Here is an 18,657-nt window from a genome sequence, read left to right as displayed (position 1 = left end):
CGGGGCCGGGCCCGCAAGCCCCCATTGGGCGAGACGCGGCGGGGCGGGGCGGGGCCGCGTCGCAAAGGAGAGGGGTGCCCGGCGCTGGGGGGCGGGGGAGCCCGGGGGACCCCGTCGGGGACCTGCGGGATGCGACGGGTCTCGGGATGCGCTTGGTGACATTTCGGAAGCGAAATAGCGCCGCGTCCAGGCTGGGCACCGTGCCTGCCCCCGGCCTGGGGAGAAGGCTGCTTCGAAGCAGAGCTGAGCGCCCCCGGGGCCTTCCTCTAGCTGGCTGGGGAGGGAGGGGGCAAGGAGAAGCCGGGCAGCCGCGTGGGGCACTGGAAGGCTTTGGGTGGCCTCTCGCAGCCGCCTGAAGCCTTTGGAGTCATAGAAAGCGAGGGATGGAAGGGACCTCGGGGATCATCCAGCGCGGCCCCGTGATCCAAGCAGGAGCATCCCCAGCTTAGATCCTCCCAGCCAGTGGGCCTTGCACAGCTCCAAGGATGGAGATCCCACCCTCTCTGGGTAGCCTGCTCCAGTGCTTCACCACCCTCCTGGTGAGAGAGTTTGCCCTAAGATCCAGCCTAAACTCCCCTTGTTGCCACTTGAGACCGTTGCTCCTTGTTCTGTCATCTGCCCCGCGGAGAACAGCCCAGCCCAGCCCCATCCTCCGCCTGCAGGGCCTTGGAAGCAAGTAGTAAAGCCCCTTCTGGGGAGGGGGACGGCTTTCAAATGCAAGTCCCGCCCGGGGGGAGACAAGCGGAGGGCAGGGCCCCGGGGCGCCTGGCGCCGGCTCCCGCCGCCTCCCTTCGCACTTGCTCCCGATCGCCCGAGAAGAGGCGGCGGTGCCGCCGCCAGCCCCGCTTGTGCCGGGGTGGCCTCCTCGGGGAGGATCGGAGCAAGCCCGGGAGCCAGGGACTGCTTCTACCCCGGCCCCTGGCAGCCCGGGCCTGGGGGGGGGGAGCTGCTGCCCTCCGCAGCGGGCGCGCCCGTGACAAGCGGGCGCGCACTTGCTCCTCCGCCCGAGCGGCCGGGGGCGCGGGGCGGCCCGGCCCATTCATCACTGCCCCGCGCCGGCTCCGCCATGCAAATGCGGCGCTGCCGGCACAAAGCCGCACGGAGCGGCCCTGGCACGTCGACAAAGGGCCCCCCGCGGCTCGTCGGACTGGCGGCGCGGGGGGATGGATGGCGGCCCATTCATCTCACCTGGCCCGGCCCGTCTCGCTTTGTCCCCAGCCCCCATTGTTGGCCACCCAGACGCCCCGGGAGCCCGCGCTTCCCATGGGCGGCAGCCGCAGCTCCTGGCTCCCCCTCCCGGCCCCGGTCCCCTCCGTCTGGGGCAGCGGGAGGAGGGGGACAGGGCGCTCCCTCCGCTCCTGGTGTCATCTAGGAGGGTGGCAGGTGCCTCTGCCCAGCGGGGACACAGGTGCCCTCTCTCATTCTCTCTGGTCTGGGGACACACACACACCCTTTACTCTCTTGCTACTCTGGACACACACACACACTTTGGTCTAGGGACACCCGCCCCCCCCCAAGCACCCTACGGCCCCACCACCCTCCGCCCAAAGGCTGGCCAAGGAGGCAGCCTTCAAGTGGCTGCCCGGCTTCTCCTTGGTACCTCACTCCAGGCATTTGCAAAACCAGGAGAGCGGTTTTCAACCTTTTTTCATCTGCAGACCCCTTAAAAAAATTTCAAATGGAGGTGTGGACCTCTCTGAATTGCAAGGGCAGGTATTCATATACCTTCAATTAATCATAGTTATCTTTTATACACCCCTTAGATGTGGCCGGGACCCCAGGGGTCCACAGACCACAGGCTGAAAATCACTGAACTAGGGGGAAGGCTCTGGGGGCTCTCTATTTCCCTTAAAAGCAGCTTTCTCTTCAGGCCAGACACAGATGAGCTGTGCCGCGGTCGGATTGCAGCCTGGACATGGCCCTGTTTAGCTGAAGCAGTGTTTGTTTGCTTTTGAAATGCCATGAAGTTTAATCCCCCAATTGTCAGGGTCTCTTACAAGTAAATCCAGGAAGGAAACCAAAGGTGAAACTGAAGAAGAGAAATGGGGTCCCCCCAGGGGAAGAGGAGACTTAAGATCTTTCTGAATTTCAAAAGAGCAACATATGAAGGCAGTGGTTTTACCACCCTCTGTAACCCAATCTTACAAATCAAAGAAACACCTGAAACATGAAAAAGCTTCACCTCTGCTACCAATTTGGTTACACAGAGAGCTGTGGAAACCCACTGGCCTGAGCAGGAAAGACGTCACCCAAGAGGCAATTAAGAGTGACACTGCTGTCAGCCCAGACACAGATCACCAGTGCAGCAATGAAGATTAGATATAAATAATAGATTAGTATCTTGAGGGTACTGGGAGATTTAATTCGTTCATGTTTATTAAATGCCTCTGCATCTTTGGGGGGAAAACATTCAAAGTGTTTGTTGACACAGACTATGCACTTTAGAGTTTTAAAGTACATTTTTATCTGTGTGCTGATTATTTAAGAAACTGTCAATTACATCAGTTTTGAACAGGTGATAACACATTTGACGTTCTGCCTTGAAAAAATATATTAGAGAGCAAGAAAGTCTTGGTTTCTGCTCTCCTATTCCTTTCAACTAACATGAGAGCAAAACATCTGTAAGTCTTTCCTTCATTCAGTTTTTATTAAGATAAAATAAAGGATGTTTGCTTTCCTTATTTTGGAAATTCTAGCTGACTAAAATTAAAGACGTACTTCACATCCTAGACTAACTTTAGAAACGCACTTTAAACAGTCCTTGCAGGGCAACATTCATTTTGGGCATGACGTAGTGGGCAGATTGACCTGCAGCAAAAATGGCAAACTCTGGCAAAATTTTACCTTTAAATATATTAGACATGAAAGATTAACAGACTATTCAGTTTGAATGTTAGGGGCTGTTGATGATTTAATTTGAGAATTACTTTTGTCATAGGAGACAGTAAGGGTAGAAAGCTTAAAGACAATTTAGGGCTTCTGATTTGATCTTGTATATTGGAGATGGGATGAGCCATAGCTGATCTGAACAATTCCTACTTTTGTAACAGAAGCCATTTCTAGAGGGTACAAATCCCCCTGCACCAGAAGGGTGATTAAACAGCTTTCTGCCAAGAAGCTAAAGAAATCTCTGTACACCTAGTTAGCCTAATCTCTGCCTTGCATTCATAGCCAGCATTACAGAGAGGGAAAAAGGAAGAAAGCTTTAGTCACACAAAAATCACACTGAAACATATTAAAAATGGATTTACGTCAAACCAATGCGGAATGCTATGCACACACATATTTTGGTTTGAAACATTATTTTAAATTATTTTAAATCAATTAGAAATTGATTTAAGCGGAAATAATCCAATCTTAAAATAAAATAAGAGTAAGTGCACAGGTGTTTCCACTGCTTTAATGTAAACAGTTTACCAGTTTCCACTTCTCATCTAACCACAGCCTCAAGCATGAGAAAGTGCCCAACAATTTCTTTACATGTTAATGTGTGGTTACAGAAACCTGCTGAAAAACTGGGCAGTTCTGGGTTTTCTACTCTGAGGATGCAATTCTCACAAACACAAAGGCAGTTTACCCCATGACACAATACAGCCCCGAGGTTTTGAAAAAAATTGTTGTGGAAGTGTTTGAAAACCAATGAAGTGAAAAAATCTTGAATTTGGGTGAAAGTAAAGCCTCTGCTGCCAGTGCAAAAAGTGAAACTTTCTCTAACACCCCACTGCACAAAAAACCTTGTTTCTTAAAACAAAGATAAGCATGAAGGAAAATCCTGAACTGCACTGTCCAAACTCAACAATTTAAGGAGCACTCCCATTCCAGCATTTTGGCTCTGAGTATAGTGTACAAAAATTATTATTTTTTGGCTGAATAGTCCTTACTGCTTGACAGTAAAGCCCTCCTCCATTGTTCAGAATAGCTGAGCTACTTGAATTGACAAGAAGTCTACTCTGCAAGTCACTCAGATAAGTTATTTAACAAACAAATAACAAGTATCATCCTAAGTACCAGAGGTCATTTATATCTTTCCCCAAGCAAACTGTGTTTGCAATTACTTAGTCTCCAATCTAGATGAAGAAATAAATACAGTTTTAATAACTATTTCAGATCAGTCTGCATTGTTACATAAGTGCAAATTCATTCATTTAATTATGTTAAGGAACATAAAGTCTTTTGGATATGAGTAATCTTCAGTTACATCCCCAAAGGAAGGTGCAGTGTTTTGAAAGTAAATAAGGCTACTTGCTGAAACCCGGTACGTTACAAACAAAACGAAAAGAAACCCCTGAATAAAAGTCATCCTTGTCAAGGATGGTTTTGTTGTGTTGAAAGGAGCATGAACACCATCAGAGATAAGAGATATGCACTCCTGTCCATCCCCCTATCCAAACAACTTGAATACTGTATGGAATAATTCTTGAATAAACTGTGCCTCTTTTGAATAGCTGTGTATGTTCACGGCTCTCTGTCAACAGGGATGAATATGTTCATATTCTTTTGTCTTATAATTATTATGTTTTAACTAACCACAGTGAAAGAGTTTAGTAGGAAACCTAAGGGGAAAAGAAACAGCATAAACATCTAGAAAATGTAAACAACCCCCCCATAATTATAAGTTCAAAACCACTTTAAAACTCAATTCCAATTTGAAAATATACTAAAAGAAAGTAAATACTAAACACATTTATCCTTTTTAGAAGTTTACTTTTCATATCAAAGTAGTCGCATATGCACTTATACAATTGTTTAAAACAGCAGATGAATAAGTTGCATGTGTTTGGCAGAGCCATGATTAACATGACAAAACATGTCTATTTAAAGTATTAAATAAGGTCCTGGGGCAACTCTCTAGGTGGTCTAAATCAGTATAACTCCACTGATTTTAACAGAGTGACACCATTCACTCCAGCTGAGGATTTGGCCAATGGTCCTCATCCTGCTCTGTCTACTATTCCATGAATTTAAAAAAACTTGGCTGCTAGATACCTCTTAATGTGCTTTCAAACTATGAATGACAATTATTTCACACTTTTCTAAGACAAAACAAATGTAAACAATTTAAGTACTGGGCACTGATTTTTCTTCAAAAAGTTCTTTTTACTTCAGCATGTTTTTGTCTATGACAATCCTGTGACTTTCTTGTCATGAAACCCAGACTTAAAAGTGATGTGCAAATAATATTATGTCCGAAAATATTAAATTACTAGCTGACACACTCTTTTGTATGTTTTCTTCTTACATCTTCCTGCCTAGGTTGCAAGTGAAAATAATGTGTGTTTAAATCATGGCTCCATTCAATCGAATGGGAGATTCTTTTTTGTCATCGCCTGTGACACCAACATATCCCTAACAATATTCTCAAAGTAGTCAAGTTCAAAACCTCAAAACAAACTGGAACAATTTAATGTACAGTGCTGCTGTTGCTAAACTAGCACATAATTAGCAGTAATATTATACAACAGGGCTGAGCTTCACTGGCAGGGATTTTTGATTGAATTTACATGACACCTACCCATATCATTATGGGTTCATCAATATTAGTAACATCTCATTTTTCAGCATTAACCAACTACAGCAATATGTTATTTTCTGAAGAACAGGATAACACATTTCTGAATAAAAAACACCTATATATTTTCCACTAAGATCTTCTTTTAATGTAAAGATTTACTTGTCTTTGTGGCAGGACATGCAGACAATTATTGGGCCTGAATCTCCACTATGTTGACTGCCACAGGGAATTTGATACACTCTGCCTAGTACCAACCTTGATAAAGAACAGGTCACCCTATGCGCTGTCTCAACTGTTACCAGCTGGACGTGGTCCCCATGGAAAGTGATGATGGCTGGAGTACAGTGCATAGACATGGCTCTTTCCTCCCCCCAGCATGCTTTTCCCTTGTAGGGTTATGGGGAAGGGCAATGCAAGAGACCTCTCAACTGGCTGAATGCCTGTTGGGAACTCCCTAACACAAGGGGAATTTTCAGTAATGATAGATGATAGGGCTGGATTTCACCACCTCTGTTGTACAGCAGTATCTTAAAAGAGACAAAATGGGGGAGAAAAATCTAACTTAGCATTTCAAAATAGCTTCATGCCAAGAAGTATATTACTTTGGGGCTGTTCAACTGATGGACTATTATCAACTAGGATACCAGAGGTAAAAAATACTTGCCTTTTTTCTATCACTGCAGATAACCTTGCAGTTACAGTGGTCACCCTTAACAGTTAATATAGACTGTTAGTCTCTATGTCGTGATAACAGGGAAACTGACATTAATGACTTCCCTAAGTATAAAGCAAAACTGATCTCTGATACCATAGTGTGGCAGTTGTTGGTGAATGCTGACCTTCTGATGAGGAGTACCCGGTTATCTACTTGCTCCAATGTCATAAGGGATATCTACTGCAGGTTCACAGGGTAGACTGAAGGTAAGCATGACAATGGTGGGCTAGGGTAGCTGACAGTATTCAGTATCATTCCTCTTAATTATCAAAGAAAGATCTAAAGGAAGAGAATAAGAAGAACTGGAAGGGAAGGAAGTTTTCATTTTGGGAAAGCAAATATTTGGTTATCTCAGTAAAATATGTTATTTTTGTAATTTGATTAATTACATCTTACAGGAAATAAATTAACTCTTCATCCAATGCACTAACTAGACAGGAAACATTAATCGGTCACAAAGCTATTTGTCTGGTATTACTCAAAACGTTCACTTATCTGTACTGTATATTTAAGTCTGTGAGAGATAACTGTCACCACTGCTTTCTTTTGTATCTTTTTTAACTTGTCTCAGAAGCTAGTGTTTGTATGTATTCAGTCAAAGTTTTTGAAAATGAATGTACTCCATAATTGTTACTCTATCAGTGACTTTAAATCTGGAATGTTTTTTATCTGAAAATCCAGTAGCATCTGCCCAAATGCCTTGCCCTGTAGAGAGAATTAAAAAAGGTTTTATTATCATGTGATACATACGAAGAAAAGAACATTTTTATGTATTCACATCTCAACAAACTACTTTGCAAAACTACCCTACAAAATATTTTTTATTAGAAATATTGTTTAAACAAACAAGATCTCTCTTCTGCACTATACAGCATCCCTGAACTTGGGGGTATTCAAAGTCTGGATCTTAATTTTGCAGGCCAAGCGAATATCTAATTAGAAGAATAATATCTAACACACACTTTGGTTCATCCTCTCTCTCTCTCTCTCTGTTTAGCTTTGTTACTAGTACACAGTCTTCTAAATCAATATTTTTTTACTTGATGTTAAGATTTGCAACAATTTAAGCTTCAGTAGACTGAACTGAGATTTCCCAGTTGATTTATTTATTGGCTACTGCATATCAAAGTTCAGTGAGCTAAATCTGTTGGCATTATAGTTGCTTTATTTGGCACAGAATTTCTGCCATACTATTTTTACTGAAGAGCATCCTGTTCTGTTAATAATCCTGTCAATTTCTGTGAGACTACTTGTGCAACAAGGCATTTCTCAGTCTAAGAATGACAGACTTGGGCTCTTAATATCACATGTACTGTTGTGGTTTTCTGCTCAGTTTAAGAAATGTTTCTGATATGTCATTTAATCTCTGGAATTTTGGTTTTCAGAGGGGGTGATTTTTTTTTTCTTTTTTGCATCCAAATAACACAAAACCAATCCACACATGAGTCAGCCTTATTTCTACCATCTGGATCATATTTGCAGAATGATAAAGTGGCATATAATATCAAAACAGTAGATTTGAATTTGGTTTATAGGATTTGACTAGCTCTTAGCAAAATGTTATCCCAGTTACCTAAAAAAGTTTTTAGGGGCAGTAAAGCAGAAGGCCACAGTGGCACTGGGAGACAGGTAGAGAACAAAATGAGAATGTCTTGCAGTAGCTGCAGATTGGTTTTCCATGTGTTCCCCATCAGGTTCACAAGAAGGTAGGACTCCTTCTCCACTCACAGCCTGATTAGCCAACCCCTTGTGACTCAAATACCCCAAGAATGCTAGTAATAACATCCAGATCCTGCAGTTATGTAGTGGGAGTTAGGAGACTAACAGTGCCTCTACCTTCATCTCAACAGTATTGAACTAGTCAGAATTGAGCTCTATGGAGGAAGATCCTTAAATGATATGAATTAATATGCAGTTCCATGGAAGTCAAAGGAATTGTATTAAAGGAATATATGACCATCTGAGGTTTTGATCATTTTATACAGCAATATACTCATAAAAAATAGTTGTCTAGCAAAGACTTACTCTCCAAAAATATGACAGACTTTTTCTGTGAGTTCACTGATATGTAAAAAACAGAGCTAATACACCACAAGGCCAGTTTCATCATTGATAAAGCTTTCAAATTCACCTTAGTGTATAAATGTCAATTTTTTTTCCAGCAAATAGTCTCACTTTGCACTGTAGTGCACTGCTCAGTTTCCAAACTTACAAAAAATTAACTTGACATACTTATCTGAAATTAAAAAGCAGCTACAAAAACAAAGGCAGAAGATTATTTATCCATCTCAGTAGCTGGTTAAAGAGTCTATACAGTCAGTAGCCATAAAAAATAACTATATCAAATCAATGCTTAGATACATGCCTGTGGGTCACTTCTTAAAGATGCAATACCACCACCACCAAGGGAATTCTTCAGAACAAAATTTAATCCATTTATTCCTGGTAACTCATATCTGTAAAGGTAAGAGAATTAAATGTTTGTTTACAGCAGATACAAATTATTTGTTTTGTACAGAAGTAACATCAAGTGAAACACAGCATGCAGAAAGAGATTATGTAAGGACTGTGATGCTATCCAAAATGCAAAACTGTTGGAAATGAAAAAGAAAACAAATGTTAAATGTAAAAACCTGATTGATAATGTCAAGTTAAAATTAAAAAGATTGTTTTCTCAAAAGGAAGAAACAGCTGTATCTGTTTCACAGGGAAATTACCAAGTTTTAGCTTGGGAACGAAATCTGAATGAAGGGTTTATAATGCGTAAAGACTTTTAAATGTTTCATGGTCTGTTACTTAAAATATTCTACAGATTCTTTTAAATCTCTGAATTTTCTGTGGTTAATCCTGGCTGTCATCCAATCAGCAATTGATATGCTGTCACTTACTGAGAAGTAACTGTACAATGAGTGTGTTTGTACCCATGACACCATTACCATGTACACGTGATGAAAATGTCACTTTGTGTGGCTTAATGGAGTCACGCTGTACACATGCAGGAGTTTGGGGGTTTCTAAATGAGTTTGCATTGTTTACTAAACTACATCCTGATGCGATGCATTGCAGCTACTAGTCAGCTCACCTCTGGCTGCAAGAGAGGCGGGCAGGCTCTGCAGAAAAAAAGGATCGGACCCCTCACCACTTCTGCCTTCAGCACACACCTGTGGTGTCCCCACCATAAAGCACTGGTTTCAACTGCTAGATCTACAACATACCTATGTTTATCTTTCCTTGCAGTGCTTATCACTGATTTGTCTGCTTTCTCATAATTCTCCTGCAATTGTTTTCCTGTGTTTTGTTGGTCTTGGCATTCAGGCTTTTTTCCTTAGTGCTTCCTTTCCTCAGTGAGGTGTCATATCTTTTGGCTTTACCAGTTCTTGTTCTGTTTCTATCTAGCTGTCCCTGTTACAGATTGAATCAAATTTTCTGAGCACTGTGTATTTTTCTTCAGATCCACTGTGTATCTCACATTCTTCTGCCTTTGGGTGCATACAAAGGACAGGAAGGCACTTACAATCATGCTGTAACTTTTGCACTTTACACAAAGTACTAAAAGTTACAACGTGATTGAACATAACAGCTGTTTGGCATGTGTGTTGGGAGGTAGCTCAGAGCCTCCCTGCACTGGAGAAGGCCAGGAGGCAGGGGGAGCTGTTGCATGCCTCCCAGTGTGCTCCGCAGGCTCAGGGAGCTGCCAGAAACTCCTGAGAGCAGCCAAGGGCTAGCCATAGCCAAGCAGCAGCTTGCCTTCTGCAGGGCCGTGGCTGGCTCAGTCCCCAGACTGTCAGTGACAGCCTCTCAATCCAGCCCCACCTCCTACCTCTGGCCAGCTGAGAGCTACAGCCTGGCCAGGGGGAAGGTAGGAGGGATGATGTCCTTGCCTGCAGTAACCCTGGGATCAGGGGAGCTGGCAGCCCGGCTAAGCGCAATGCAGGGGGAAGGCTTCCTCCTGCTTGCTCTCTGATCCCATAGGCTGCAGTGGCATATGGTCCTGAGAGAACAAGCAGGGGGGAGAGATCCCTCTCCCCTACAATACACTCAGCTGGGCTGCCAGCACCCCCAGTCCCAGGGGCACTGCAGGCAGAGACACCATTGCTTCTTCCCTCACCTTGGCCAGGCTGTGGCTCTCAATTGGCCAGTGGAAGGAAACAGAGCTGGGATAAGAGGCTGTCTCTGACAACCACAGGCAGGGCTGGCCTGGTGCTCAGGCAGGCAGAGGAGACAAGGCTGAGGCTAGAACATGGCCCTACACAAAGGGATACAGGTGGATGTCACCTTCCCCAAGAACTGGTACACAGGTTCACTAAGGTACTCTGCCTTACAGCGCCTTCATCTACTAACTCATCATAGGAGGATTAAATTTTCGTGTGATCAGCCTTGAATGTTTGTTAGTTTACAGCTGTAGAGTACTTTTGGGGGCCTCACTGTGCAAAAAAAATGTAACCTTTATACACACCCTTTGACAGTGCCTTATATCTGTCCTTAGTTCAAATTGCTATTTCTCAGTGTCTTAAATTTACAGTTCTGAATTCCTGATTTTATTTGCCACTTTCTGTTTGAAGTCAATCTTTCTTAGTTTTATTTTCAGTTTGACAGAGCAAAGGCTGTGATTGTTGCTGCTATCTGCTGCTCAGTACGCTCTTGCATCTTGGATGGATGACCTGGATTTCAAAGTGAGGCACATACCATTTTGTGAATTCAACATACCAGTACCTTTAGGATGTGTTTGGAGAGACGGGTACTTGCAAGCACAATTGAATTAATCTCTTGCTAGTTTGGTTTGATGATTCCCAGCCTAGGCCTCACCATTTCTCTTTCCACTCCTTGGATGTCACATTCTGCTTTGGTTTGCAGTTTACTCAATAAAAGGATTAAGTTTGGTACTGGTATTCTGTCAATCATGCTTTAGAAGCAATTGTGAAACTTATCTTTATCCTCAACATTGTTCTATGTTCTTCTGTCAGCACTAAACAACTGACATCTCTAAGAATATGGTTTAGAATCTGGCATATATGATGCATTGTTCGAAAGATTCCCAGTCAATGCGTGACTTTTCCATAGAAACTTCCATGGTGGGTGTTACTGTCTGGATACTTGTCACTGCTGCAATCTGAATACAGGCAATTCTTTTTCTGACAGCATTTTTTCCCATACCTGTCAAGCTATTTTCACTGATGCCAGGATTTCAAGTCCACAGTTTTCTTTCTCCCTCAAGATCTACAAGGTCTTTGCTGTTTTTTATACATCATTCTCAATTCCAATAATTGACTATTGGATTACTGAACTATTGTTGGCTATCACTTGCTGTCAGCAATAAACTTTTCAGGGTCCTAACTTTCATATACTGCCTTTTCATTACAAGCTTTCATAATACATAAGGGGTTTTTAGTTTTCTCTTCTATGCAGCCATTTAAACCAATTTAGAAGGCGAGTGTTGGAAATCCAATAGACCACATCTCTCTCTACTGCTAGGTGACTAGCCCTGTTTAGCCCTTTTACCTGGACTTGGGACTGGCAACAACATAAGTCTTAAAACAGAATAGAAGGAAAAAAAAACAGATGGGACTTGCAAAAGATGGTCTCAGAAGACCCAGTCCTACATGGAATCGGAGCAACTTGACATGAGTACGTATCCAATAGACTGGTACTGAGAAACTGAAAAACAACAGTACTGAGAATTTATCTAATCACAGCAGAAATACTACAAGTCCCCATCACCACCGCGCATATGAAAGTAACAGAGGTGTCCACTGAAGTTTGAGGAAAAGAGACCCCTTATAACCAATGGAAACATGGAATCATAAAATATTGAAAAAGGGATAGTACTGTACTAAAACAACTGGAGAGGAGCCACATGCAGTATTATGTAGGATGAAAGAGACAATGGATGCAAAGCATAAAGAACACCATGGATTCAACTCATCCCCAAGAGACCATGTACAGTCCAGATAAGGTTCATCCCACCCGTCCTTGACAGAAGAGGGAATAGACTGGCAGGTTCCCCTCAGCATGAATTTCATCAATTCTCAAAAGGCATTTAACAGTCTGCATAGACCTGTATTGAGGAACTTCTCTCAACTCTACAGAATTCCAGCTAAAGTCATCATCCAGATGATACACAACTATGCAAAGCACCCTCTCGGGAGAACAACCAGGCATCAGAATGGGTTTCATTTGCACACAGAAGTGAAGCAGGGCTGCATTTTCACTCTATTGCTGCCTGGCATTGCCACAGACTGAAACATGAAGAAGGGTATAGACAACACAAAGCAAATACCTTGGCTAAATGGCACTTGCCTAAAAGACCTAGACTTTGTTGATGACATTAACATGAGTGAAGGATCCTAGAAAACTACAGAGATAGAAAAACTGAGAGAAACCCATAGGCTGAATAAAGCTCAAACATTTTGCCATGGAAAATATACTTGAAATCCAGAGATTAAACATGAACACCACAACAGAAGGCTAATTCATCAAGAAGGCAGATAAGGTCCCCTACCAGGTAGAGCTTAACTAAGTCACTGGAGACATCAAGACAGGAACAGCACTGGCAACATATGAAAATCAGGTATACAGCACCACAACAAAACTGAAATTTTTTACCTCAATCTCACTGCTAGTGTAGGGCTGAGAATTGGAAACCTAACAAAAAAAAATGAACAGACAACTATGGTAGATACCTTCAAAGACAAATATCTTTTTGATGGTAATCTTTTGTGGACATCTAAGAAAAATCACCAACCAGTAGCTCAACTCCATCAGAACCACACTTGTGTAGAACCTGGAGTTTGGATGCCAATACACAGAGTCCTGCACAAAGCTACCAAATGAGGTGAGAAAGAGGGTTAAAGCAAATCTGTTACTGGGAAACTGATCTCCACACTACAATGCATATGGAAGCAACAGCAAATGACAGAGGAATGGAAAAAAGCTGATTTCTACAGTATGCACCAGTGCTGACACAGGAAGGATGTAATGTAAATAACAGATATTAACACAGAACAGTAGTTTATGGCACATTCATTTCAAATACTTTGCATAAATATTCAGACTAATTTATTTTAGCTCAAGTTAGCATTTCAGAAATTATATTTGTTTTTATTTGATTTATATGCTGTCCTTCCAAAAAAAGACTAAGGGCAGCTTACAATAAGGGAAACAAAGATCAGTAGATATAAAATAAAATATTAAAATAAGAACAAATTCCCCCCTTCCTGTTCAATATGCGTGTCCATCTGTTTGTGTGCTCGAGTAGTACGAGAGACTGCATTAAATAACGAACTGTGTGAAGAACTTTATCTGGAGACACAAATAAAAGCACTTGGGAAACCTTATGGGGGTGCTTGGGAAGGTTCAAATACTTTAAAATAAAAAGAAGCTATAAAAATGTTCAGTAATAATGCATCAACCAAAATAGATAAGTTATCTAGTGCATTTCCTGAATATTACAATAAAGTCAAATCTAAACTAAGGCTAAGAAAATATTATGTAATTGTGTAATTCACTCAACATTTTAAAGCTGCATTTAAAAGAGCAGAAAATGAACCAAAAAAACCTGGTTCAAAGCATATTAACATTGTGACAGGAAGTCATAAAACCAAGAAAATTCATTGTTCAAGTTGAGCTCCTATACTGAGGCACAATGGGGTGCCTCCCTAATTACTTCCTTTAAAGTACTGTGTGCAGGTATTCATTAGAGATCAGACATTCCTGTGAAGTTCCTGTAAACTTTGGTCATGATGCTCTTTGCATGTATATTTATTTAAAAAATAATATATCAAGAGACAGAAAGCAGTCTTCTTCATAGGGGTTAAGGAGGAGATGAAATTTTAGGTTAAGATGTTTGTTTAGTAGGCGCGTTGTGTGAATATACCTGCTATTGTGTTCTGTGCATTAAATCTGTGGACAAAAATAACAGATGGTTTAGAATTCCAGTAGATATATCACATTTGCTTTCTTTGTTGCTTTTTTTTTTTAGATGCTAGAAGGCATCTGATAAATTTTGTATTTTTTTATATGGGAACCTGTTTAAGTAGCACAAACAAAATAACCATACCACCAAGAAAGAAAAACAAACCCAAAACCTCAGACTAACTTTGGTATTCTCACAGAATCAGAGAAGTGGAAAGCTCAAAATTGTAACTGTTTTTAATCTTGTGTTCTAAATTTAACCATAAGTCCAAATAAACCATTTTATTATTTGTATAATTCTCATATTCTCCTATTCTGAAAATATATAAAACCAAACTATGCAAAATTAAAGGTGATGAAAGTTAGATGGAACTGATGTATTAACAGGCAGCCCTGAAAGCATATTGGCTTAACAGAGCAGGAAAGGGCACGTAATGATCTAGTTAAAACAGGACACAACTATTTTATTAGTCTAGGAGACAGAAAGAATTTAATTATTTCTTTAAGAGGGAAAGACAAGGGGCCAGATCCTGTTCAACCTCCTAAACACCTAAATAGACGTCATTGCCTAAATGTGATCCTACTCCACACTGCTCAAGTCTCTGAAAAAACATTAACATACCTACATTTGTAACACATCACTTTAGCCTTAAGACTCAGCCACAAAACATAAAAATAAAAATCAGCAAGCAGCGGGCCACATCCACATCTTGCATTAACTCTTTTTAGGCACTTGAGTACAGTGGATCAGGATCACAATCAGGCTCCTAATAGGTGGAATTGGATCTGGCCTAAAGTTTCTTTCTACATTTTTGTTCTGTATTTCTCATCTTTCTTTAAGTGAATCTGAATATGCACCGGACTGAATCTAGAGTATTAAACATTTAGCAATGCACAAATAATCCTGCACTGGCAAGAAGGTGGATAAGATGATAAAAACTTTTCCATCTCCAAGTTCCATGATTTTAAACTTGCTACAATACCCAACACACATTCACTCTGTTTTCAATAGTATCCCTGATCAGACACTCTTTTTTTTAGAGAACTCTGAAGCGTACCATCACTTTCTAAAGTCAGAAATAGTTTCTTAGTGTGAATATACTCATCTTCTACTCGTTGTCAAAAACTGTATCCAAATTTGTCTGACTATTCCATTTTGAAGTTGCATATCACATTTAAAAGGCATAAGTGTATTTAATTCAAGAAGTGATTGTATGTGGAAAAAGTAAATTCCCCGTAGTTTTAGAAATAAGGCCTTTATTACTATGATACCTGAAACACCCACAACTTTACAGCTTGTTATTATTTCTATCAAAAAGAATTTCCCCTACATCTTGCGCACACATTTATTTTGCCACCTTTCAAAATGGAATGGAATACTAACCTTTAATATTTAATGGAGCAGGCCAACTGTTTATGCTTTAAAAGGGTATTTTGGTTCTTAATGATGTTTTTTTTACCCCACATTTTCTCTTTAAACAGCAAGATTGTTGTTTTTTATTGAGTTTCCACATTCATTAAAACTTTACCGTCTGAAAGAAACTTCAGATCTGAAGCATGTGACCATAATCCTCATGATCCTCAAGTGTTCTACAAAAGGACCCGTTCTTTCCTCCCCTAGTTTTTCACTTTGCTTACAGAGCCCCATTATAACAACATTAGATGACAGAAAACAAACACAGATGATCTAATTAATGAAAATAAAATGTTTTTATCCAGAACCCAGCAACATTTTAACATCTGTCTGCAAACGTAAACAGCACTGAGGAACAAGCACATCTCTCTTAGGAAAGCAGAAAAGGCAAAACTTTGACTTGTTTGATGTACATGGCAATACTTGTAACAGATTCATTGTGTATCATTTTCTCATTTTTTCCTTTCTGCTCAGTTCCAGATGAAAATAGTGGTAAATTTAACATAAGACATTTTTCAGTAAATTCATTTGTCACTGTTTATTAAATAGTAAGTAAGGCTAGGTGAAGTTATTACACATAAACGGGTATAAGTGATTGGAAACACGTCTAAACCTGTAACAGAACAGAAGCTCAGTGCATAGAGACCAGTTTAAAAATGATGGAACCCGGTCTAAGATAGATCTGGATAGATGTAATATCACAAATTCACAGAAGTTTAGGTCTGGAAGGGACCTTGAAAGACCATCAGATCCAGCCCCTCTGCTCTGGGCAGGAAAGACTGCTGTAGTTAAATAAACCCAGCAAGGTGTGCATCCAGTATCCTTTTGAAGATCTCCAGGGTAGCTGCCTGCACCACCCCCACTGGGAGGCTAGTCTAAGAAGAGCAGCTGTAGAGACCAAAATCCACCTCCTGTGCAGTTCTACCTTTACTTGTCCTTCCCAAAGGCACAGCTTTTGAGACCCTCTCCTCTATTATAGGAAGTGAAAGATCAATGAAAGATTCTTACTGTGGAACTATTTTCACATTCCTCACACATGACAGCGCTAGTCAATTCACCAACAAAGATCCTATCTATGAAGTTCTTCTTCACACCCTTTCTTCCAAGATTTAATCGGTTTAGGTTAGACCTGTCTATCGAATTTCTGCCCTCCCAACTTAACTTAGATCGCTGTCCTCAGGCATCCCACACTCCTTTGTGGGCCCCTGGTAACCCACTCATCGCGGGGCAGGTGGGCTAGCCTCTGCCCATTCTCATCTCCTCTGGCTCAGTGCCAGGGGGATGGCCCACCCCCAGGCTGTCATAGAATGGATGCAGCAAAGCTTCTGTTCCCCAGGCCAGCATCCTGCCTGGACCTGTCAGCCAGGCCAGGTGGAGGAGGGGCCAGGGGGGTGTGGAGGCCCCCGCCACCACCCTGCCAGAATAACTGGGGGAGTTCATGGTGGGGGCTTCCCCTGTCCCCCACTGACTGGCCCAGTGCAGCTTCTTTCCCTTTCTCCAGCTCCACCCCCACCAGCTGTTAGTGGGAGGGGAGAGGGAGGAAGCAGGGGAAAGTTGTATGGGCCTCTGCCCCAGCTTGCTGGTTTGGGTCTGCGGGGCTGGGCCCAATCCATGCAGCTAGGGTCTCTGCTCCTTACCTCACCCTGCCCAACCTTCCTGACAGCTGCAGGCATAAGCTGTGACTCAGAGCCCCATGGCTTTGGCTGTGCCAGGAATGGGGGACAGGGTGGGTGCAGGAATGGAGCCCCCCCGCTATGTGGAGCCCCCCACCAGACCTGAGTCAGTAAGCTGGGGGGTGAGGAGCAGGGGGTCCACCCCCTGACCTCCAGTTCCTAGCCTTGTGGACAGCTGCGTGGCTCTGACCCTGAGCCCCCAAACCCAAGTCAGCGTAGCTGGGGTGGCCCACATGGCAGAGAGCCTTTATTCCATCCCCCAGTTGTTGCTGACAGCAGACACCTGGCGAGGGTGCAGGGCTGGGGAGCGGTGCCATGTGGACCAATCAGAGGTGGCCAGCTTCTCAGCTGGGCTCTGCATTATCTGGCAGCCTGCTATGAGTGCCCCCAGGCTGCTGACCTTGGCTACTGCAGGCTGCCTTCATGATCCCCCTTCCCCAAAGGGTGAATGTGAGTTCTGTTCACTCCCAGACTAACCTAGGGTGTGTAGAAAAAGCCATGCAAGTTAGTATGAATCCACCTCAGGCTTTCTGAACATCTTTACCTGGCCTAAGAGTGAATGCACCCTCTACCTTTGAGGGCATGTCAACATGTCACAAGGCAGTGCCATGCAAAGAGACCCAACCTAAATACAAACATGGCTGTACTGCTTCTGGCACAGTCATACCTAAAGGCACAGCACAGAATTTACAGGCCAGAGACAGTAGGGAGTAAGGCAGGGTCCTGATCTTGAGCTGTATCACACTACTCTCAAGCCATCCAGAAGTTAGATAGGTTCAGGTAGAATTTGCTATGCCCAGACAGTAATATGTAATGCAGGATTGCCACCTTTACAGGTAGTAAATATTTTAGACAGAAACAGATTCCTAAGCTATTGAAGTTTGCTAAACTTGAGGCCCTGAAGTATGGGATAATGTGGCTTCTTAAAAAACTTAGGTAAGATTCTGGAATGCAAATTCTTCAGTCACCAAACACTGGAAACTCTGAACACTGGCGTGAGAGTGCACAGCTGCTATTCCATGGACATTTTCAAAATGTTTAGTTTTCTTTACATATTGCAGAAGAACCTACCATATTTACTTGAATCTAAGACAGCCCTGAATTTAACTCACCCCACAATAATTAGATTCTATGCATGGAAAATGTATAAATGTGTTATAATTTTACATGTATATAATCTAATTATTGGAAGGTTGTCTTTAATTCATCCCACCCACCATTGAAGGGGGGGTAGGCAGTGGGGGGCAGGTGGTGTAGAAGTCATGTGGCTTGCCCCTTGCTTGTGCCTGCCCCACTGCCACCTCTGACCCCTGCCTGACCCCTTACAGCCTTGGGTCACCCCTGCCCCCCAGCCTTTGCTCTCCCCCACTCCTCCCACCCCTGCCTCTGCTCCGTGCTGGCAGGCTCCATCCCTGTTCTAGCCTGGGACACT

General features: G+C 42.5%; 1 protein-coding gene across 1 annotated transcript in view; it reads right to left on the bottom strand.

Moving 5' to 3' along the window:
* Positions 1-4,683: 4,683 nt before the first annotated feature.
* Positions 4,684-18,657, bottom strand: part of LOC109300836 — a 115,358-nt gene continuing 101,384 nt past the window's right edge. Inside the window, exons 18-19 of the mRNA XM_019521680.1 lie at positions 8,593-8,683; positions 4,684-6,932 (exon numbers count right to left, since the gene is read on the bottom strand). Of these exons, the coding sequence (XP_019377225.1) occupies positions 6,858-6,932; positions 8,593-8,683 (166 nt within the window). The 3' untranslated portion in view covers positions 4,684-6,857. The remainder of the gene's footprint in view (positions 6,933-8,592; positions 8,684-18,657) is intronic.

The sequence above is a fragment of the Gavialis gangeticus genome, unplaced genomic scaffold (assembly GCF_001723915.1).
Source record: "Gavialis gangeticus isolate Ggan-Ray unplaced genomic scaffold, GavGan_comp1, whole genome shotgun sequence".
NCBI classification, from domain to species: Eukaryota; Metazoa; Chordata; order Crocodylia; family Gavialidae; genus Gavialis; species Gavialis gangeticus.
Note: the sequence above shows the minus strand (reverse complement) of the source record. Positions and strands in the feature narration are given on the sequence as shown.